General features: G+C 36.7%; 3 protein-coding genes across 9 annotated transcripts; 1 reads left to right on the forward strand and 2 right to left on the reverse strand.

Annotated features, from left to right (window-relative positions):
- Window positions 1-678: 678 nt before the first annotated feature.
- LOC18106702 (probable aquaporin TIP3-2) lies at window positions 679-2363 on the forward strand. Its single transcript, XM_006372585.3, has 3 exons — window positions 679-950; window positions 1122-1372; window positions 1477-2363. The coding sequence occupies exons 1-3, from the start codon at window positions 821-823 to the stop codon at window positions 1870-1872; spliced, it is 777 nt and encodes a 258-aa protein (XP_006372647.1). The 5' UTR covers window positions 679-820; the 3' UTR covers window positions 1873-2363.
- Window positions 2301-7281, reverse strand: LOC18106703 (uncharacterized). Of its 7 annotated transcripts, XM_052448784.1 has the most exons (7): window positions 6714-7278; window positions 6494-6613; window positions 6315-6368; window positions 5424-5587; window positions 4923-5135; window positions 2387-2615; window positions 2301-2342 (listed from the first exon to the last, which is right to left on the reverse strand). In XM_052448784.1, the coding sequence occupies exons 1-6, from the start codon at window positions 7140-7142 to the stop codon at window positions 2405-2407; spliced, it is 1191 nt and encodes a 396-aa protein (XP_052304744.1). In that variant the 5' UTR covers window positions 7143-7278; the 3' UTR covers window positions 2301-2342; window positions 2387-2404. The 7 variants fall into 7 exon arrangements, with proteins under 7 accessions (XP_052304744.1, XP_052304743.1, XP_006372648.2 ...); XM_052448783.1 differs by having other exon boundaries at window positions 2301-2615; XM_006372586.3 differs by having other exon boundaries at window positions 2301-2615; window positions 4923-5099; window positions 6714-7275.
- Window positions 7282-11061: 3780 nt separating this feature from the next.
- LOC18106704 (uncharacterized) lies at window positions 11062-18895 on the reverse strand. Its single transcript, XM_006372587.3, has 7 exons — window positions 18200-18895; window positions 17303-17538; window positions 15395-16079; window positions 14579-14945; window positions 13652-13746; window positions 12679-12873; window positions 11062-12037 (listed from the first exon to the last, which is right to left on the reverse strand). The coding sequence occupies exons 1-7, from the start codon at window positions 18404-18406 to the stop codon at window positions 11414-11416; spliced, it is 2409 nt and encodes an 802-aa protein (XP_006372649.3). The 5' UTR covers window positions 18407-18895; the 3' UTR covers window positions 11062-11413.
- Between the last annotated feature and the right edge of the window lie 5246 nt (window positions 18896-24141).

Genomic DNA, 24141 nt, shown 5'->3' on the forward strand with positions numbered 1-24141 from the left:
AGCACAGGGGCCTAATGCAAGCAAAGAATCATCTCTCTGAAATCGTTGGCTAGCCAGTTTGGTGTGGAATCGGACCAACAAAGATGAACATGGAAATTGAAGCAATGAGCAGCCCAAGAATATGTCAAGAAAGCCCAAGTCCACCCAGTATCATCGACAAGATCTAGCACATAGCTGACCATGGCAGTGAGCCCACGACCATATGCAAGCAGTAGCGGTATAGTATTCCAGGATTGGCCTGGACGCACTGAGGATAACAATTACAATGATGGTTTAATTTAGACAAGGTGGAAGCTTGCACCTATACCCAAACAACTTCATTTCTGAAGGATGGAATTGAAGAGGATATACATGTATGTGATATGAAGACAAGAACTTAGAAAGCAAGTATTGTCACAAGAGAAGTGATATAGGTATTATCAGAAAGAAGGAAACCGCTCCACTTGGAGTGAAGAGGCAGCACATATAACCCTACGTGTCAACATGGACTCATTGCCATTCCCCAAGTGTACATATGGCTCCAACTCCGCTTTGGCTGATTTAAGCTACAACACCCCCACTTCTCATCCATGCATCAACCCATCTGCCTAGCTAGCTAGCCACTCTCTACCACTCTTCCCTTCTCGTCTCTAGCCAAGATCAGAGACCATATTGATACCGCCTTCAGTGCTAGCACTTAATTTAGCTAGCTAGCTTGTGGGCTTTTCTTGGACGCATGCTGGCCCCTGAGCTTTAACAACATATATTACGGAGGAGTCCTAAAAGGGAGGGGAAGAAAATACAAGAAGAAGAGCAATTGCACCCAAGTAATAAAGACACCATGCCTCGCAGACATGCATTTGGGAGGGCTGATGAGGCCACCCACCCCGACTCCATGAGAGCCGCTTTGGCTGAATTTGTCTCCACTTTCGTCTTTGTTTTTGCTGGAGAAGGCTCTGTCCTTGCTCTTGGTACGGGTTATAATACTTATATTGTTAAATATTATCCCTCGCCATCACCAGCATCGATCAGTATATATACATTTTCAATCTCTTGTATTACTTTCTGCTTTCAACCATTTTTTCCTTTAACTTCGAACTAAACATTAATTCATCGATCATCTTGATTATTTTTGCAAGCAGACAAGTTGTACAAGGAAACCGGGCCACTGGCTTCCGGGCTCGTAGTGGTTGCACTTGCACATGCATTGGCACTGTTTTCCGCTGTGGCATCCAGCATCAACATATCAGGTGGCCATGTAAACCCTGCTGTTACCTTCGGCTCACTTGTCGGTGGCAGGATATCGGTTATTCGAGCTGTCTATTATTGGGTTGCCCAGCTCTTGGGTTCTATTGTAGCAGCTCTCTTGTTGAGGCTTGTCACCAATGGCATGGTAAGACATTTAGCAGCCTTTGATTATAGGTTGTTTTGACATTTTCTGTCACTGATTTCACTCGTTTCTCAGTGATAAAATAACTAGGCTCTTGATTTTTGCAGAGACCAGTAGGGTTCCATGTGCAGTCAGGAGTTGGAGAGGTGCATGGGCTTCTAATGGAAATGGCACTGACATTTGGAGTGGTTTACACAGTGTATGCAACAGCCCTTGATCCTAAAAGGGGAAGCTTGGGGATCATTGCACCTCTAGCAATTGGGTTCATTGTGGGGGCAAATATCTTGGTTGGTGGTCCGTTTGATGGGGCCTCTATGAACCCAGCAAGAGCTTTTGGGCCTGCTTTAATTGGGTGGAGATGGAGAAACCATTGGATATACTGGGTTGGTCCTTTCCTTGGAGGAGGCTTGGCAGCACTCATATATGAATACATTGTGATCCCCACAGAGCCAGTACCTCGCCATGCTCATCAACATCAGCCCCTGGCTCCTGAAGACTATTAGTCGTCTTCTTCTATCAAATTTGCATCATATATTCTGTAATTACGTTTACCTTGTTTTGTATGTTCGGTGTCTTGTGTCTTTCACTGCCTTTTGGGTCTGGAACATTGTGATCGTGAGGAGTTTGTCTATTGTCAAGTGTAGCCGAGGCCATGAATTATGATGCGTGGAAATAAAGGCGTTACAGCCGCTTTCTATTACTGTATTTTATTGCCTTTCGTCTTCCTACTGCTACTAGGGTAAGCGTAATCCTATTGCTTCTTTTTCCTAGTCATATGCGCAAATATTTTCAAGGCAGTAGCAGCGCACACACACAATGAGGACACTACAATGGACTGGGGGATGTCCCGCTGTGTGGGGGCACTACTTCAATGAACTGTCCACCGGGGGGGGACAGAGAGTATACAACTAGTTAAATGTTACAATGGAAATGAAATGTAATGGGTGTATTCCTATATATACTTTATCATTGTAGAATATGAATGAGAGTGTTATGCTCGGTTATAGAATCTGGCTAAGAATATGAATGAGAGTGTTATGCTCGGTTATAGAATCTGGCTACCCAAGGAGCAAGTTCAGTGACATGAGGTGCTCTTGGATGAGCGGCATAATAATCAGACCAATAACAAGGTGATAGTCTATCTGCAAACTTCCCACCAGAATAGACACAAAATGGCAGCCAAGTTTCACCTCCATTCATCCTTCTCTTCCTTTCTCTAGGGTAAGCCAAAGGTGCCTGTATATACCTGCATTAATTTCAGAGGTTTTGATGAGATTGATGCGCCTCCTAAAAAATGACTGTTGTTTTTTAATCGTCTGAAGTATCACTTCAGAAGTCAAGAATACTCACTATTGTCACAGCTAAGGCATCTCTTAGCAGTGGTCAATCCAAAAAAATAATAATTTGAAGAGTTACAGAAGGGGGTATCCCTGCATTTTGGACTATTTCATCCCAATCTCTCTTGTGGATGGTATAATTATACCAAGTATGTATATTATCAAAATGCCGGTGTTGAAAGGAAAGATGATCTTCCCTTTTTCTTCCTACACAAATATGCCTCCTGCCCCATTTTCTATCCTGAACTCTAACGATTATAACAATAAATCTAGATGAAGGCCACCTAGGGTATCCATTCTTGAACCCATCTGATCGATCCACCATCTCATAGGATGTCCTGGATCTAAGACAACTTTTTAATATACTATACTCTTCTTTTTATTTATTTTTCACTTTTTGATGTCCATCCCCTATAAGATGCATGGAATCATGATTTATGGAAAAAAAATCCCACAGAAGGTATGAAGCTAAACTACAATTATATTGAAACTATTGAAAAGCTTAACTTGATTGTCTAACCTATCAGAGGTGCTTTTATGCATCCCCTGAGATCTGCCTACAACACTGACATGTCACATTCAACTCCAAGGAGCTTCTGAGCTCCAAAAGGCTATGCTCTAATTAACTTAATCCAATAGTTCAGGTACCAGTTCCATAACCTACTGCAACTATTCACATAGGCAACATCTCTCAACTCATTTAAAAGCCAGATCCCGGTCTGATCCAGTTATCTTCAGCATAAATCCAAGAAATGAATGATTTAATCTTAGTAATCAACCTTGCCTATTAGAAATTAGAAAAGTCGATTTTTCGTATTCAATCTGAAAACTAAGATTTTATTTAAATCAACCCCAGCCACAGCTAAAAGATGATCATTCCATGGGAAAATATGCAATTCTTTTTGTTAATGGCAGAATTATGGCAGATTATTGGCAGAAATTGTGCCTGAAAATCGGGAAGTCTGCCCCCCCCACAATTTTCAGCTATAAATAGAAAGGTTTAGAGAGAGCAGAAGGGATAGCAAACACGGAAATCTACAATGGCAATAGGCTGCTATAAAACTACAATCTCTGCTGGAAAACTGCAGCTGCTGCTTCCAATTATGGCAGCTCCTTCTGCTTCCCCTAAAGCAGCTCTCTTTCTACATGTTTGCTATGTTTGTTGTTCTTTCTGCTCTCTCTAAACCTTTCTATTTATAGCTGAAAATGGGGGACAAGCTTTCCCATTTTCAGGCACAATTTCTGCCGTCGGCATGCTGATGTTCCACCAGATTTTTTTTCTTTAACAGTTTCAAGAAATTTAACATCATTTTCCTTTGAAGAAGGTTCCATAAGAAAACTACACACGGGGGGCCAAGCTCACAATCTAGTCAATGCTCCATGAAAATAATGTATGGGAAATGAGTCTTTCCTCGTGCAGTCCTGACTCCTGAAATTAACCATCCTTGCTAAACTTGACGACAACACCAGCTCTTTACAAGCATCAATAGCTGCATCTTCCTAACGCTGTTAAGGCCTAAATCAGGACAAATTCCTCAATTTGTTAGCATCCGACTCCCCTGGATTTCCTTATATGATTCTAAGCAATAATTTCTTATAGGACTACGCAATTAAAAGTGAGGTGAATCTCCTCATGAGTTGAAATTTTTTGTCCCCACAGAAGTCCACTTACTAATCAATCATGTATCCATGGGACCTCCTTCCTAAGGTCAGCACATACCATCTTTCTTAGCAGTTTCAGCATATAGAAAATCTTCTTACATCGCATACATGGGGATAGAACCCGCCTCCACCATAGGATAGTACACATTCTTAGGTTCACAATTCCTTTTTTTGCAATATAGATACCTTTTAAGTCCGACAATTCATGTTAATGTTCACAGTCCCTAAAACAGCCCTCAAGACAGTCCCACAAACCTGTCCTCTATCACCTAGAATCTTGGGAATTGAACAGATTTTATATTCCTATATCCTTCCAAAATGTCATATAGTTTCTGTTAAAAGATAGAGTGCATCTCAACATGATACAATTCTTCTAATTTTCCAAATAATATTAGTCTCTACTCTCTTTGAGTTTTCACTCTTTGCAACTCAAGTTTGCAATTCAGCAAACACGGAATAAATATTCATCTTATATCATTTCTTCATGCACCAAGGACATAAAAAAACTGAGTGATACTGTAATTAAAACTTTTGCGTCAGAGGAATGGATTTACCTTATACCATCAAGCACAGAATCCCAGCAAAAATGTGTATGACCAAACACATGGCATGCAGAAGCATTCCCCTCACTTCCATGTATTGACCTTATGCGAACCTCGAGAAAATCAGAACCAATGATTTTTGGAAGGTTCGGATAAAATAGCATCCTTTTCTCTGGACAGAGTTCTTGCCTGGGTTTAAGAACAGGGCGTGACAAATGATGTACTCTGTATAGTAAGAAAATCTTAAATGCTAAGTGGTGGCTTTGAGTCATTTGATGTTTATTTATATTCCAGTTTTTCTGAGCAAAACGCATCCAACCTTAATGAACAGGAGTTAGATTTAGAGAATTATAAGAAGATGAATCTTTATATGATAAAAAAACTAACAAAAAAAATAGCACTGGGGTTCCAAGAATAGATATAAAACAATAGCAAGCTTCATAGTTTGTGGCGATTTTTTAGTTTTAAGAAGCGATTTCTGAGTATTGCAATAAAAGTTTTAGAGCAACTAACCTGGGAAGAAAGTGAGAGAATGTAATTATTTGAGTGCATGTATTTTTTATTAACTTGACTGCATCCTCATTTTCTTCATTCATTGCATCAAAGTACGAGGCAAGAGAGGCTGATCTGTTTGATATTTCCCTTGGCCATTTGCATGCATGAAAGTCCTTGCATACCTACAATTAGAACAAATTAAATGGATATACACAACTCAAAAAAATTACGAGCATTTACAATGTCACAAACTATAAATTACTTGATTGTGAAGTAAACCAGACAAATAAAAAGGCAGATGAACAAGTGAAAGGAGTTCAAAACAAACCCAAAGAATAGCATCCACATAGTCTTGTTAGGATGAATCACCTACATAAACACCTAGAGGTTCACTCTAGTCAGTGACTAAGTGTGATGCAAGGTTGTTCTGCTTTCATCCTTTCCTCTTTACTTAAAATGGTTAGATCTACAACGACCAGCACTGAAACTCCCAAACTATGAACCAACCCCTAAAGCTCCTATCAATTCCCAGACTCTGAGATACTTCAAGTTTCAAGCATTTAGATGCTGCAAGTATAAAATTTTGCACCAAGATAAATAATCAAATACTGTCTTTTTTTAATATGGAAAAGCTTGAGAAAATCAGGCGCTAAACAGCCAGCCATCTAGGTATCTAAGATTGATTAACTCAATCTACTCTATATTAGATTGTCAATATGGCAATTCCATTTTCCTTTACTGATGAAGGACAGAGGGAATGTCATGGGTGCCATGCACTGTCAAGTATGAAAACAGAACTAAATCCATATGAAAGTTAAGTCAAGCATCATAATTATACAAATTCTAGATGGTAATTTTGTTGTCATCCATGTTTTTTAAATCTTACGAGCATATAAGAAAGTGAATCACCATCTCCAAAGAAGGAATTCGTATGCCAGCAATGTCCATCTCTCTATCAAAACTCTGCAAGAAAAGTAAGTTGGGCATGATGAAAGCATTAGCCATTGAATTGACCAGCCATCGGCACTTTTTAGTTTAGAAGCAGAAGGGAAAAAAAATATCAGGAATAGGATTTGCACCCCAATTACCTCATGGTACCAAGAAAACAAAGGCACGATTCCGAGGCCATATAACACCATTGGTCTGGTTTGAACTCCAAGTCCTCTACATGCATCAAGCAATTTATTCAGCTTGTCTAGAGAATCAAGCTGAAATGCATTTCTTTAGTAATTCAGGAAAAGGAAAAAAAATGAGAAGAAAAGTAAAATTGTTAAATGGCTAGAGGGAAACTAAAACAAGATTGCTTACATAATATGGGTGGCCCTCAGGCTCGGAGCGACACCAAAGATCATGATTCCCAGGAACGTAGAAGACATGTTGAAATCTATCCTTGAGAAGGGACATGGTGGAGTAAAAGTTGTGGTAAGTCTCAGCGACATCGCCAGCAAGAAGAAGAAGATCATTTTTGTAGGCCTTAGTTGATAAGGACTTAACCCAATTCATGTTCTCTGGGTAGTCGGTGTGTAAATCAGAAAGCACGAAGACCCTGAAGCCTAAAGCATCCCTAGAAAGAGGAGGAGGAGGCAGTATTTGGGGCCTCGTAATGCAATAATTCCTCGAGTTTCTCTTGCATTGTTTTTGTGTGGAGAGATTATTAGAGGCACGGGGTCGGGGAGGTGGTGGTGGTGTCTGAGATAAGGTCAGGCAAGAAGAGATAGACCTCATCACCATCACCATGCCTCCTCCTCCTCTTCTTATCAATCGGCAGAGACAGAGACGGAGACGGAGGCCCAGTTGGACTTTAGGATTACGAACTGAACCTCGTATCGAATCTGAGGTAAGACAAGCTGTTATTGCCTGTTACTTTCTTAGGATTGCATTACGAAATAAAAAATTAGTCCAGAATAATAAATGGACCTACAATAAGATTCAATTGAAGGGATCCAATTAAAAAGAAGAAAAGACAAGGACGAAAAAGGCCCAATCCACTGTACAGTTGAGGCATCGAAGCCCAAACTAGTACTATATTTAACAAATTAAATAAATGCTTCGATTTATAGTTTCAATTAAAAATGAAAATCTAAATGTAGCTTATATTAAAAATAATTTTTAAAAATAAAACAATCAATGAAGATAAAAATATATATATTATCAACTTTAATTAAATGGTACAATTAAAAATAATAAAACTTTTATAAAAGAGTTAAGAAAAAAAATAAGAAATCATAAAAATAAAAATCAAATTGAAAACACCATTCCATTATCAATACTGTTTTTTACATAAAAAATCATAAATATAAATTGAAAAATTTATACACGAATCCAATTAAATATATCACAAACCATTCTATAAATAAATGAAAAAATAGTAGTTGATGATAAATAAAAACATAATTAGAAAAATTAAGATATCAATATAGATCAAGATATTTATATCGCAACACGGTTCATTTATCTATTCGTGTTTAATAAATTTGTAATAGAGAATGACACACATAAAACTTATTAAAAAAAATAAAAAGGAAAAAATATTATGTAGAATTGCACTTGTTAAAAATATTATAAAAAAATAATATTTAATCTATATAAAATATTAAAAAATACAAATGAAACATAAAAAAAAATTAAACACACCTAATGTAATTAAAAAATAATTGTTAAAAAACTCAAAAACATTATAGAGAATATTAATCTAAATATAAATTTAAAATTATTAAAAAAACAAATATAAAAAAGTCATTAATATAAAAAAAATCAAGATTTTGAAAGATAAAAAAAAAAAAAAGAATAAGGCCAAGTGTTGGGCCTGGTATGTCAAGCCTAGCGCCTGACCCAGTTAAGAAAAGGCCTGCACACAAGCTTGCAAAGTTAGGCTCACATGTGCGGGCTTTTTTAAGTTTAATGGAGTGCTTGCCGCCCAATTTTTCAGAAAAAAAATTAGTAAACACTTCATCGGGAAATCCTAGAATTCAACCACTTGTTGGAAAAACAAGGTTCATTTTTTTTTACCCAAAAACTCTTTATTAACCTTTTTTTTTTTTATCAAAAACACTTAAAAAACACTTTAGAAACCTTGTTAAACCAATCCATAGCCTCCAAAAACACAAAGAAAAAAACAGTCTAAAACCTGAAATCAACCCGAAACCCAAAATATTTGTAAGCTCAAATCTGTTTTTTAAGTTGTTTTCAAGGTAAGAAAACACTTAATCTTAACCCTCCCTCATTATATGAAACTATTTGACAACAACAAAAAATTCTTTTAGTGGTCGAATCTTCCCTATCAGCAACTCTCTCTAATTTGGAATTTAGCGCCTTTTTTTTCTCCTCCATAAAAAAGTAAAAGCTAAAAAAGAGAAAAATGAAAATTAATACCAAAATGTTTTTTTTTTAAAAAAAAATTAAAAGTACCAATTACTTAATAGTTGAAAAGATGAGGGATGAAAATAAACTTTTCAAATAAATTGTAAAGTCACCCCTTAATTTACCCGCATTTATCACTTTAGTCCTCTATCTTTCAATTCAACCGTCACTCAAAAAAATACAATTAAGCTTTAATTAAGACTAAAAAAGAGTCAATTGTTCGCAAAATAAAAGCTGAAATTTTTTTTAAAAAAAAATCACTAACAAAAACCACAATTAAATGTTAGGTGAACAGTGAAACTGACATCTTTTAGTATTTACTATCTATGTGACCCGCGCTCCATCGCGGGTTAAATAATCAATATTTTTTAAAAGAAGCTCCTAAACAAAATAAAAGAGAGGAGGTTTTGTTTATTTTTAAATTTTTAGTTTTTTAACCAGTCACGTCACTTTATTTTTTTTTCAATTGTATTCTTTAAAGTTATATTTTCATGGCAACCATAGTTTTCAAACCTGACTTGGGGTTTGACCCGGAAAAGGGGTCGGGTCCCAGGTTGCACAGTTTGACTCGGGTCAACCTGGAAAATTAGAAAAAATATTTGAGGTTTTAATATTTTATATGAAAAAATAAAATAAAAATTCATGTAGATATATGCTATAAATGTTGTAAACAATTAAGTTTCAAAGATTATTTCAAAAGATTTTTTATCTCATATTGGAAAGATAATATCTTATTCTTCTAAGTTGAAGTATTTAAACCAAAAGAGTTTATTATCCCATATTGTAAAAACATAACCTCTTTTTTTGTGAACATAGAGCATATATACTAAAGGGTTTCAAATTCCACATTGCAAAAATAAAATATTCTTCTAGTATTTATATAATGAACTTTGAAATAAGTTAGTAACCAACTGAAACACATTTTTTTTTTATAAAAGGTCTCTACTGGGTTTTTTTCAGGTCATTTGAGTTTCGGGTTGACCCAGCAAGTCGGTCGATTTACTTCGGGTCAATTACAAGTCAGATTTTGAATGAAATAAACCTGGCCAAGGCCCGAGTCACCTAGAAAAATTTCAAAAAAATATTTGATGTTTTGATATTTTATATGAAAAAAATTAAGAAACAATCCATTAAGAAAGATGTTGTAAAAAATTAAGTTTAAAAGATTATTTAAACAAAAAAGGTTTATTATCCCACATTGACAAAACATAACTTTTGTCTTATGAACATAGAGTATATGCACTAAAGGACTTCAAATCCCACATGAAAAAAATAAAGCATTTTTCTAGTATTTATATAGTGAACTTTGAAATGAGTTAGTAACCAACTGGAAAATATGAAAAAAGAAGGGTCTAGGGTAGGATAAAAAACATATTTGAAAAAAAAAGGTCCCTTCCGGGTTTTTGTCGGATCACCCGAGTTCTGGGTTGACCTAGCGGGTCTACTGGTTAACCCCGGGCCAATTGCAGATCCAAATTTTGAATGCAATAGACCCTCCCAATGCTGATGGGCCCAGTATCCCAAAGTTGTTGGGTCCCGGAGGGAGGGAGGCCCAAAAGATATTGGGTCCTGGTGGCAGCAGGGCCCAATTAAGCATTGGGTCATGGTGGTAGGCAAAGTCCAACGTTGTTGGGTCCCAGTGAATCAGGACTCAATGTTGTTGGGTTCTAGTGTGGTGGGAGGCAGGATTGGATCCTGCTGCTAAGTCCTAGTTGAAAAGGGTCCAAATATGTTTGGTCGTGGTGGCAGCAGGGTCCAATTGGATATTGGGTCATTGTTGCAGTAGGGCCCAATTAGACATTGGGTCGTGGTGGTAGCAGGGCCTAATTTGGCGTTGGGTCATGGTGGTATGTAGTGTCCAACGTTGTCGAATTCCGGTGGGATCAAGGTCCAAAGTTGTTGAGTCCTGGTGGAGGGAGGCAAGGCCTAACGTTGTTGGGTCCTGGTGTGGTGGGAGGCAAGGTTGGGTCCTGGTTGAAAATGGATCAAAGATGTTGGATCCTGGTGGCAACATGGTCCAATTGGGTGTTGGGTCACGGTGGTATTCAAGGCCCAACATTATTGGGTCCTAGCGAGTAAAATGTTCAATTCTATTTTGTCCTAATATGAGGCATGACCCAGGACCCCTTAGAGTTGGTTCCTAAAGTCCAGCCTAACCCATTAGTGTTAGGTCCTAGAGTAAGTAGGACCGAATCGCCTTAGATCTGGTTTATAATTCTTTTTAAAAGAATATTTTAAAAAATAATACAAAAATCCCACATCAAAAGCCGTGAAAAGCAACTATGCAAGTTCACAATTAAGACAATCTTTTGATCCATAGTGCATGTATAGTAGAAATCCCACATGTTTTAGAGTTTTGGTAACTATAACTAGTCATGTCACTCTTACAACAAAGACCTATCTATGTAAACTCAAGGCCTAAAGTTGCTTTCTATATATACCTATTTTTGTTGTCAATTCTAGCCTCCTCGCTGTATCTTATTCTTCATGAAATAAATGTAAATGAATTTCTGTACCCAAGGATTTATCTCAACCTAAAAAATAGATACCATCTATGAGAACTGATCGATGCCTTCATTCCTCAATGAAGAAAATAGTATTTGCCACCATTTCTTGTCTCTCCCAACAGTCAACTTGTTTTGGCATTTTCATGGTCCTCGCATCTTGTCAACGATATTCCTACCCTTTTCTTCAATATTGCGCCTCTTTTCTTCAAATTTCTCCCCCATCTTCTTCCCTAGATCAAGCATCTTCGCCCTCCTTCCCATTTTCTTTGGTCTTGAATCGTCTTCTTCAACAGAACGAGTCTGTTTTTCCAGAGATATCAGAGACCTAGATGGTGATTGACTTTCCGAGGCATACCCTGAGCTGTTTTGGCCAGTTTCTTGCGCTTCACTGTTTGCCAACAAAGGACTTGTTAGATCTTGCGATGACTTGTCATTTTTCATTGATGGCTTGTTAGAGCTTAATGCTTGAGTCAAATCATCTGAAGAATCAGAATATGGTGGTTGAACATTTTCAGCATTCCTTGTTTTTTTATGCCTGCTTTCTGGATGATCGCATGAGGTTTCCCTGCCAGCTTCAATCTTGGTTTTTGCATCAAGTTGGGAGTTCAGTAGTTCAAGTGCAGTGGCATTATCACTGGCGGCTTCTTGATTAATCCATATAAAAGGAGCAACATTTCGAGGGACCCAGTCATTCTTTTCTGCTAACATCCAGGGAATGCACACGCTTTCACAGTTTGGAAGAACCATTGTCTCCCGGATTGCAGCCTGCATTATTAAAAGGAGCATCGGATGAACCTACCTTGCATCTATCATTCATCATATTTTATTTCCATAGAAGTACCAAAAATTCCAAACACTAGCTAAAAGCAACCTAATAGAAAATCACAATTGACAACAATTCCGAGATTCACAAACTGATAATCTGAAAGGCAGTTTAAGCAAGGTGTTAATCTCACATATGACTAGCAAGGGTCCTAGACTTTTCCAACTCAACAAAAACAAAGAAGGCAAATACAGGGGACTAGGAGTTGTGATAAGAAAACATGCCTCCATCAGAAAACACAAACATCTAACACTCCATAAATAGTCTTGGAAGTTTTTGAGTATTATAATCAGAATATGATTCACTGCAATGATGGAACCACTTGCAATATCCGTTCAGAAAGGAAAAGAACTTCTGGCTAAGTCAAGGTTCTTTTGGTTAGGAAAAAAAAGAAACTACTGCAATTTAAAAGATGAAATTGACTGCAAAAGGAGGAAGAGAGATAATTGCTTAGAGCTGCATGCTCATCAATGCAGACATCATGTCAAGCAACATAGCGACCCATGTAATGACTGACAGCTTATGTGTTGAAGGAAAATTAAAATAATAGTTAAGAGTCCTATGCGACAAGGAAGTTCCATACCTTAAATTTATTGATCAGGTATAACGCTACTTGCCCACTAGTGATCTTGCGTTCCCCAACAGAAGACTCCAACTCAAACTCCACATCAGGTGTGGATGTGAAGCCAAACCATAACTGATCAGAAGGAGGTGGCTTAATATGTAATCGCACTGTTCCACGAAGGGATCCTAACCTTATTGACAAAGAGAGTGGCACCTGCAATCGATAATCAATCAGTTACTTGGCAAAAGAAAGTTCACTTTGAGTTAATGGGACTTCTGCAAGTACCCTCAATGTTGTTCTATACATATAACGTGATGAAAAAGCCAGGACTCACTTTAGGAAACCATAATGCAACATCTGTAATGGCTCCACCTCATATGACCAACCTAAGTAATCTTTTATTACTCTTATTAGTTTCTTCTCCATGTTTTCAATCAAGATGGAAATAGTTTACCATGAAAATCAATTTGTAAGTTCTACAATGATGAATTTCACATGGTTAAGATGAAATTATAAACATAGTAAGTAGATTCCCTTAAAAAAGGATGTTGAAATAGAGGCTAAAGAATAGAAGACAGCATCATAGATCCAATATTCCTTCTGAGAAAATAGAAGGACATGCCAAGCACAACAAATGGGGAATGAAGAAAGACAAAAACATAAGAGAATGCTAGCTAAAATGATTTTGCCTCCAGCTTGAGGGGCCAACGAACAGAAATAGCAAGTCTTTGTTTGAACACTGTTTTTATTAGACAGCTATAACAGGTATCATGTGGCGAGATCTCATCTGACCGATGGTAAAAAAAAAAACTCATGGGAAACAAATATCCTAATTGTCGATAATAGTAACATAACTAAGATACTGAATTACAGGCAAATACCACAATTGAATTCAAACTAATTCAAGGGATAAACACCATATAATAAGGATATATGTATCTTTGCATATAGGTAGAACAACCTATATATACAGAAAAAGTTTTATACAAACCTGTGAAACCTGTTTTGCAACAGAATTAAGGAGGGACTTCCACCTAGATACATTTGTTGATGTTGATATGCCACTCTTAGAGTCCTTTAATTTATCTGTAGCAAGAAAAGATGAGGCTCAATTGGTATTGTTTATTGTGAATTTCCATTAAAACAGTCAATTAAGAATTCCTCCTGTCCAAAATAACAATGAATAGCTGCATTGACCATTGAGACTGTTGCAATAAGTGGAATAGAGAACACTGTTACAATAAGTGGAATAAAGAAAATTTACATGTTTATCATCCTGACACATGTCTACCTCCTTGCTTCCTAATTTAAGATGATATTGCATGGACCAGGACCCATGCATGTCATGAACCTATCTTAATTAGGATAAACAGTTATAACCATCTCATCCACGTAGGTTTCTTTCTGGATACAAAGACACAATTCTTTAAAGGAGTTTATGCAATGTTCATTAATGGAAAGACACCAACTCATTTCCTGCATGAACATAGAAATGCGAAGTGACCAAAACCTTGAAAAATTTTGACCTTATTTAGGGCTTTTTAGGTGACAAAGAACAGGATCCTAGATTTAGTTTACATTGAAATCTGATGCTATCTTGTTTGCATGAATGATTGCATCCACCCATGTGCATGCACGTCAACATCATTTCAAATAATATTACCACAACAGTGGTCTAAATTAACTACAAAGTTAAAAAGCAGTTAGGCAACATTCCAGTATTTTGTTTCACATATGAAAGTTGAGGACACCCATCAGCATCTTCAAGATCTGACAACTGAATCACTGCGAAAGTTTGAATGCAACTTTTGGATCATATAGGGTTTTCTTTTCTGTACATGTGAGTTTGTAATATTCAAAAGCATTAACTTGCAAACTAACAGACAGATATAAATCAGTAAGAATCTTCTATACTTACCAGACTTAGGATTATCCTCATCCTTCCATTCTCGCGAATCAACAGTCCCTTCAGAAAAATTCAACTGCTTTCCAAGATGGTCAAAACCTTCCAGAAGGTCTGACGAAGCATCCCTAACAGAGCTGGATCCCACGTCTGTATCCACCAGACCTCTCTGCAAATCTAGGTCACGAACTTCCAGTCTTGTTTCAATATCTAGCACTAACCCGCCACAATATTCGATATCAACTTCCCATGCCCATACCTCATTCATGTGTGTAGGAAGAACCCTAATACCATGGATATAAGGCGGGAGATTCCCAAGGTTTAGATCAGTACATATGACTTCGCCAATGTAACTGGGGGTCCTCATATTGGACAAAGTTCTCTGTGATCCAAAATCAGAAAAGAACAATGTCTGAGTACATTTAAAAAAAAAAAAAAACATGTGCATATTCGTCAAAGAACACCTATTATGTTATAACAATTTTCTCCTAGCCTATGGAACACGGTTCACAAGTTCTGATGGAAGCAGGATATATTCCCTGTTGCAAGAGTTCTATCTACTGTATAAATCAGGGCAGGGAAAAATCCAAGCATTTGGAATTTGTGAACACTAAAAGGCTGAATGATAAGCGTGGATCATAACCAATATTTAAGCTATATTCTTAAGTGCTCTTACATCAAAATAAAAATTATTTGATAGACCAATCCCCAAAATTGCTACCCACTGCAGATATTAAAACTACAAGCAATGCATCATCTACTCAGCAGAATCTAACATGCATCAATGGACAAAACTAAATGCTATTGAATATAATTTGGGAAATAATAGACCTGAATCCGCGCTTGCGTTAAACTCTTCATCCTGTCATTGCTTTTGGCATCAAAAAAGAGCCGAGAAATAATCAAGTTCCAGCAGAGTGTTCCCTCATCAACATTTAACTTTTCATCAGCGTCTGCATCAGAAATTACTTGAAGCTGGCTTAGGCTTGAGGCACGGGAACTGGTTGATGATGAAGGTAACGAAATATTTTCTTCCTCGGAGGTGATAGGTGCCTTCAATGTTGGATCATTCTTTCCCACACTACCAGAAAAAGCTGGGTCATGGGATGGATGATATTTATCATTAATCTTTCTCTCTTCACGGCCTAACAAGGAACTCACCTTATTTTCTACACCACTCTTTGATGCCTTTCTGGCAAGCTTTTTCCAAAACAGGCGAACCTTTGATTCAGAACCATCAAACCTACTGGCCCTATCAACTGGCTCAACATAGAAACCAACAGAGGGTTTCATAAATGAAGGGTATTCTGTATTTAAGGATGTCAAATAACGTAGGAACTCTTCATTCAACTTGATGAACCAGTTAAGTTTTTCTTGGTCATCACTTGAAGCAAGACGGAGGGCTTTACACCATGACTCCTTCTCCCAGGATGTCTCAAGAAATATAAAAACTGTCTTACTTGCATTATATATTGGTGATGTTTTGCTTTCCACTTTTATTGGAAATCTTTTGGCCCTGTGATAGGAATAGAGACTAGTCATGTTTCTCCTTAGATAAAGGGTGAAAAAGACACCATAACTTCTTGAGCTATTCTTTACTGAATCAACTTACACGCATATTTCTAACACTAAATAAAAGCAAATTTTGATTCTACTGAGCTGAGTTACAAGGAATTTCAGCAAGATTTCAAAAGCAAGTATTTCAGCCCTGGTCAAACAGGTTAAAACTGATGAGTGAAGTCAAGAAGGAAGTTGACATCCTGAACAAACGTGGTTGCTTAAATGGCACTAACCATTACACTGGCAGCATTTTATGAGTAATGGAAATCCTGATGGTTGCAACCATGGTTATTAGAATCTCATGATTCGTCTCAATTCACATAAAAAATGAATCGCGGGTGTACATGAATCCTATGATTCAGTCATAATTCTGTTTGATTCAGTATTATTCATTGAATTTTATGAGTCAACTAAAATAGAAAATGAAAGTGAAATTAGTGAGAATAAAAATGCTAAGGCAATTTTCTTTGATTAATATTTCTAATTGAGACTGAAACGAATTATAAATTAAATCTTACAAAAAAAGGCAAGAGTGAAAGAAAGTAAGAGTACCAAAGACAACATGAATGACAAAGGTGATATTAACATTGGGGAAGAACGAGACTATTACTTTTTATTAAAACTCGGAGATCTAGTAGTTTACATAGTTAGAAGATAGCTCTTAGATATATAAGTTATTTAGTCTTTAGAATGATCAATATGTTAAATTTTGAGACTTTGGGGTCATTTACCGACTAAGAACTAAAAAAAATAAATGATTTGTTGCCTACTTTGTTTTGCAGATGATCAAAACTCCCTTTATTTAAAAAATATTTATAACATTATTTATCTTTTAAATGTCATTTTCATTTGTTACTGAATCAGCAATTCACAATCCCAAAAATAAGCTTTCCAATTCATGATTCAAATCTCGGTTTGACAACCATGGTTGCACCACTACATGGAGCTGTGAATGAGAAATAATTACTGAACTATCAAGCTGAAGTTCTTTTCCAAAATGAAATTCTGAGCAAAAATCAACACACATAGAAGTAGGAGGCTTAAGTCTTTGGTCCTTGACTTGTCAATAGCAAAACCAACCCCAAAAAAGCATTATGAAGGCATTTGATTAATTAGCATGTGTGAAACTATACGGCGCAATAGTAGCCAACCAAAAGAATCCCATAAGACAGCAGTTACCATTTTCTTGATGAAAGGCTTGTAGCTGACACAGCTTCTATTGCACAACCTTTCAAAGGAATAACTCTATGTGAGCCACCTGAATCTGTCAAAATAAGTGACCTATCCTTGATTTTTGCCTGTTTTCGGATGGGAGTGACCTCAAGGAGCTCCTTTTTCTTCTTTTGATCTTTCTGTACTTTTTCCACTGGCCAATTTTTCAGAACCTGATCTGAATCAAGAACCCAGACATATCCCTGAGTCACAGAAGCAAATCAGAGAATGAAAAAAAAACCCTTTAACTACTAAAAGACACAATCAACAATGAGTTTAAATGTGCATGATTGTGGTGTGAACATGCATTTCTTTATCTATGCATGATGGATCAACATTTCTTTAGAAGATCCTTCAAAGACAAAGTTTGTATGATTCTGATAGACATGTGCACTTTCTAGGGCAGCATCAAGACAACAATCCATACAATTGTTGGATAAAAGGGCATGCAATTAGAAAGTTGAATAGGGATTATTTTGTTGGCATAATAAAAAAATCAAAATATAGTAGAGAATTAGAGATGTATGAGCAATTCAGTATTGATATGAAATAGAGTAAGCTAGTTGAACAATCATTCTCTTTGAGACCCAGTTAAAGAAAAAAAAATTTCTCATGCCTTAGTTAATCACAAAGAGTAACACCCAAAACCAGAGAATTTGATTCAATTAGAGAAAGAACCAAAACCCCACCGCCCCATCTGGCAGCAATCAATACCCAAATCAAAAGAAGATAATATAACAAGAAAGCATCATTCTTTCGCAACAAATAAATAAATAAATAAAAGATACCATTTTGACAAGAATTCAAGGAAGAAAACGTAAAAAACCTAGACGTTAGTAATTGAAAGATACCAGAGAGAGATACCTTCTTGTTATGGGCATAATCAAGGGACTGTTGGGGATCGAGGTCTTGATGATGTGGAGAAGAAGAAGAAGAATGTGATGCTTGTTGTTGTTGAGTCTTTCGATTCAATCTTTTAATCAAAACATAAACACCCAGAGCTTGTAAAGCAACAAGAGTGAGCAGGCCAGAAAGAAAGCCTCCAGCAAATATTACTACCACGGGCCACATCACTCCTTCCTTTCTTCTCTTCTTTTCACTCGATCAAATGATTTGATCAGCAACACAGCATAAATCACTATGAGTAAACAGTGCTATTGTTAATCTGCGATTGGCTGACTTGTTGGAGTCGTAGGGAGAACGAGTCAAAACCCCAGAAAAAAGAAATGGGCAACTGTGTGGGCAGGCAAGGTGGTGTTTTCTGAATCAATCAAGCAATAAATCATGTGGGGGTGGAGTTTAAAAAATGAAAAGAATGTTATTACAGAAGGAATAGCACCACTACTGTTTACAATTTGCTCAAGAAGAGAATCAGCTTCTCCCTCCTTATTCTCCAGAGAGGCTATTTGCACTGCTTTTGCTTCGCCAAGACCTGTCCTTTCTAGATTCCTTCCACACCGCATTGAAAAGATAGAGCAGTAGAATGTAAGAAGAGGAACAAAGCAAAGCAACACGCGTGTTCATCTAACACTTTCGGATTCTTTGACTATATAGATGGACCGATCATTTCAGTATCGTTACATTTCAGGGAAGCAGGCTCATTTAAAAAAAAAAATTATCATACAATATATTAAAAGTGTTGAGCAACTCTCACTGATTACCGAAATACATATATGTAATAACAAAGTTATTTTTGTTAAAAAAAACTTGTTAAGGTTGTAATGACAGGTGAGATTGTCTTTTTTTAGGGGATATATTTGATATTCAAAAAATAATTAAAAATAAAATGATCAGTTTGAATTTTATTGAAGCAAGATAAGATTGCAGGTCTCAGGTGTGGGGGCATGACATAGTTGCTAGACACCTGGTACTGGAGTCAAGCATGGTTGTCATGCTCTAAATGTTAGGGTCAAACTCATGCACCTGGCTGCAGACTCGCTTGCCTCTATAGACAAGCGTCTGGGTTTGTAGATCCGTCTGTCCCCTTCTAATTCAAGTCTTTTGAAGGGTAAAATTAAAAATTATTATTATTTCTATTATTGTTATTGTTATTATTTTTATGATCATTAGTACTATTTTTATTCTTAATAACAATATTATTGTTATTGTTATTATTTTTATTATTATTAGTACTATTTTTATTCTTAATAATAATAATAATAGATTTTTAAAAAAATATATTATTACTATTAAAGATAAATTATAGATTTGATTTGAAGAGTGAAATTAAAACTATAAGAACTTCAATCAGGCATGTTTAATATTATTATTAATATTATAAATATTATTATTATTAATATTATTAAAAAAATATTATCACTATTAAAAAACAACCATAGATTTGATTTGAAGGGTAAAATTAAAAATTATTATTATTATTATTAATATTGGTATTACTATTATTATTATCATTAATAAATTTTTTAAAAAAATATTATTACAATAAAAAAAACCATAAATTTTATTTGAAGAGATTAAAAACATAGATTATTGTTAATAAATATTATTAAATTCATTAATATTATTAAATTTGAAATAAATATTATTTCTATAAAAAAAACATAGATTTGCTTTGAAAGGTAAAATAAATTATTATTGTTGTTGTTGTTGTTGTTGTTGATATTATTATTAACAACGTGGGTTTGGCATCCCCTTCCAGACCCAAGAAACTTGGGGTTGTAAAGGAGTGTCTAATCCAAGTTGTTTAGGTGTGGCAGAGGCACAAACCCAAGTCCCTAAGGTCTTGTAGCTCCGCCTGGCTCAAAACTCTAGGGTTCGGCGTCCGGATCCAAGGCTTTTAAGATCGGTGTCAGGACCAAAATCTTTAGGGTCCGACGTTCGGACCCACATCTCTTAGGTCCCGCGTCAGGACCAAATGCTCTTGGATCTGACGTCCAGGTCCAAGATACTTGTGTCAAGTGTCTGGATCCAAGGTTAATGGCTCCAACGTCGTACCTAATTCTCTTGGGTCCGACGTCAGAACCCAAAGCTCTTGGGGCTAACGTTTAAGAGGGGTCTAAAGCCTTTGGGCTTGGTATTGCTGCGAAATCCACCTAAACTTGAGTCAAACAAGTTTACTATTATTATTTGTATTATAAATATTATTGTTTTAATTATAATTAATATTATTAATATAATAATTAATAAATTTGAAAAAAAAATATTATTAATATTGAAAAACAACTATAGATTTGATTTGAAGGCTAAAATTAAATATTATTATTATTATTATTATTATTATTATTATTATTATCATCATCATTAATAAATTTGAAAAAAAATATTATTGTTATCGAAGAAAAACCATAAATTTTATTTGAAGAAATTAAAAATTATAAGAACTTAGACTAGACAGGTTAAATATAATTATTAATATTATTAAATTCATTAATATTATTAAATTTGAAATAAATATTATTACAATCGAAAAAACATAGATTTGATTTGAGGGATAAAATCAATTGTTATTATTTTTTTTATTATTATTACTATTAACTTGGATCTGACATCCCCTTCCAAATCCAAGAAACTTGGGGCTAGAAGGGTGCGTCTGGCCCAAGTTGCTTGAGTGTAAGGGGTGCAGATCAAAGTCCCTTGGGTCTTGCAACCCCCCTGGCCCAAGGCTCTAGGTCCGGCGTCAAGATCCAAGGCTCCTGGGTCCGGCGTCTTGACCCAAGTCTAATGGGTCTGACATTGCAGCAGGACTCAAAGCTCTTTGGTCTAGCGTTTAAGAAGGGCCCAAAGCTTTTTGACCTGTTGTTGCAATTAGACTTGTCACACCCGACATCGCGGCGGCCTTAAAAATAAAAGTATATCTTGGAAAGAACGGATTTCTGGCATCTTGTTCTTTTAGGGAAACGGTCTTGTTAAAGAGTCGCCACCTAGTATTATGGTCACTAGGAACCCTAACTGATCAATAGATATTCTATGGTCCGGGACTGGTTACGTAAAAGGGAAGGTATTATCACCCCTTAAACGTCCTACCTGAGACAGGCTGCATTGCTGATTTTGTCTTAAATTGCTAAAGGTTTGTTTTTGTTCTATTTTTATGTTCATCCTATAATATTCTCGACTCTAGCGTCAGTGAATATTCGCCTACGAATATTTCCAACTCTGGCGTTGATAAATATTGTGTAACCCAAAAAGTGCAGTAATATTCCTGACTCTGGGGCCAGTGAATAAATCCGCAAAAATTGAATTTTTTTAAGAAAAGAAAACTTTTTTATTATTATTTATTTTCACTGGTCAGTGACCCGGTTGAGTAGCAGTCGTGCGTTGTCTACATAAACAAGTGAATTATAATTCACTTGTTACAGTAGCAAGTGAACTATAATTCACAGCTACTGTAGCGTGAATTATAATACAGGAGGAGGGAAGCAAAGAACTTACCTGATGCTGGCCATGGAGACGCTGGTGAAGGAAGACTGGCTGGCTGCTTTCTCCTTCTCTTTTGTTTCTTCTTGTTCTTTTGGTTTCCTCTGTTTGTTTTCTGGTTCTCTCGGTTTGTCCCCCTAGGTTCTCTGTTCTGTGCTTCCTGTTTCTATTTTGTTCGTTTCTCTCTCTCTACTGGTCTGCTGCACTTCTGTTGCTGAGATGCTGCGCTGATGGAGTAGATTCTCCACTGCTACTTCTGGTGCGAAGAAGATGAAAGGACGATGGTTGACAAGGGAAACCTGTTGGGGCTTAACATATACACCTCCGGTGATGTAGGAAGCCTGCTACGAGAAGGCTGGATTGTGAGCACCAACCCGACAAGAATCTATAGGCACTAGAGAGCGTGGTGCAGAGAACGTTGCGTTCATTACTGCAACATATTGTTCAGACCCATCCGGAGATCCAAAGGAGCCTGAGAGAAACGAGGACTTGATCACTCTTTGGGACTGCTCCTCCTCTGGTTTTTTCCGTCTTTGATCATAAACTCCTGGCGGCTCTGTTCTTGATCGTCTCTCTTGTTTTTTTTTGTCCTGTTTTCTGGCCCCCTTTTTCTCGTCCTCAAGCTCTGTATTTACAGGGGACGTGCCTTGCTGGTTGCTGATGCATGCTCACAATGCATGGAGGTGGTTGAGATGAAGGATGATTGTTAATGGGGAGAGTGAGAGCGGAGAGGATGAAAAAGGAAGAAAACTGAGCAGGGGAAAGGTATGGCTAGTTTGAGACCAGTGAAGAAGAGAGGAACAAGCTGGGGGGAGGGGGTAGTGGCGGCAAGTCTAGGATTCGGCCGCGCCCCCTCTTTTTTTTGTAAATGTCTTATTTATTTATTTTTTTATAGGATTTCTGGTAATGGCCTTTCTCTAGGGTTTTCTCTTTTTCTTTCAGGTCTCTCTCCTCGCCTCCTCCTCCTTTTTTTTCTGTATTTATAGTGTCAGAGTCCCTTCGCGTGTGAGAAACCAAGTTTCAATCAAACTCATTCTCTTTTTTGAAGTTTGAATTTGATTAAGAATCAAATTTGAAAGTGGATAACTATCATTATCTTGAAGACAAGGATTATCTTGAAGATAGGAATTATCTTGAAGATAAAGATAGAATGACACAAGCACATTGTAGTCCTTAATTTTCACGCAAGTTGACAAATCGCACTTTTCATCGAAATAAATCTCTGATAATTTAATTTTACTTTTTAAACCCTGTAAAAATTAAATTAAAAGCCAATGGGCCAAAATTGGGTGACAACAGTTGCCCCCTCTTTACAATTCTTACAGTGCAAATGCATTAGAAAATTTATTTTCTTTTGACTTTGTATAGTAAGTTTTGTAAAGAAGAATAATTGTGAAAGCCCTTCCTCTTTTCCTCCTCCTTTTCTTCTTTTTTTTTTATTGATTTTTTTTTGCTTTTTTTGTTTTTGTGTTTTTTTTTAAATGGTCTAATTGTTTCAGGCAACGTGCCCGATAAAGAATGAAACGCGAAAAATTTCACGAGTGGTCTAATTGTTCCAAGCGACCTACCCGATAAAGAATAAAACGCAAAAAGGGTTTCGCGAGTGGTCTAATTGTTCCAGGCGACCTGCCCGATGATTGAAAAATACGAGGATTTTTCAGGATGGTCACATTGTAATGGGTTACCTGCCTAGTGGAAAAATATGAGGATTTTTTTTTTAAAAAAAAGAAGACAAGATAGGGCTCAAAGGCGCACTATTCAATAGATGGAAGCTCGAAGGAAATGAGGGCTCGGAGGCGCGCTTGAAAGGAAATGAAGGCTCGAAGGCGCACTACCTTTAATGGTCGAGGGCTCGAAAGCACACTCGAAAAGAAATGAGGTGAGGGCTCGAAGGCGCACTCAAAAGGAGGTAGGGTAGGAAACACACTCCCTTTGATGGTCGATGGCTCGAAGGTGCACTCGAAAAGAAATGAGGTGAGGGCTCGAAGGCGCACTCCAAAGGAGGTAGGATAGGAAATGCACTACCTCAGGAATGGAAGATGAAAGGTGGTGGAAAAATACAGTGATTTTTCAGGTGGTCTAATTCTCATAGGCAGTCTGCCCAGGTTGAAAAATTCTCAAAATGAAAATTTTTCAAAAGCAATTTCAATGTTCGCCATTTCAAGTTGGCCTTCCACTTGATGGATTCCGTTTAGAATTTTTCTCTAATGAAATTTGCAAAAATCATTGTCCAGTGTCTCAAAAGTTTAGATGATATGCATGCATCTTTACCTGATTTGAAATATAGGCCCTCATTTCTTCTCCAATAGAGTCGCCATTCTGTCACACCCGGACATCGCGGCGATCGATTAAAATTAATCTCTCAATTGAAAAAAAAAAGAACAGATATCTGGCATCTTGTTCTTTTAGGGAAACAGTCTTGTTAAGGAGTC

Source organism: Populus trichocarpa, chromosome 17, assembly GCF_000002775.5.
Source record: "Populus trichocarpa isolate Nisqually-1 chromosome 17, P.trichocarpa_v4.1, whole genome shotgun sequence".
NCBI classification, from domain to species: Eukaryota; Viridiplantae; Streptophyta; class Magnoliopsida; order Malpighiales; family Salicaceae; genus Populus; species Populus trichocarpa.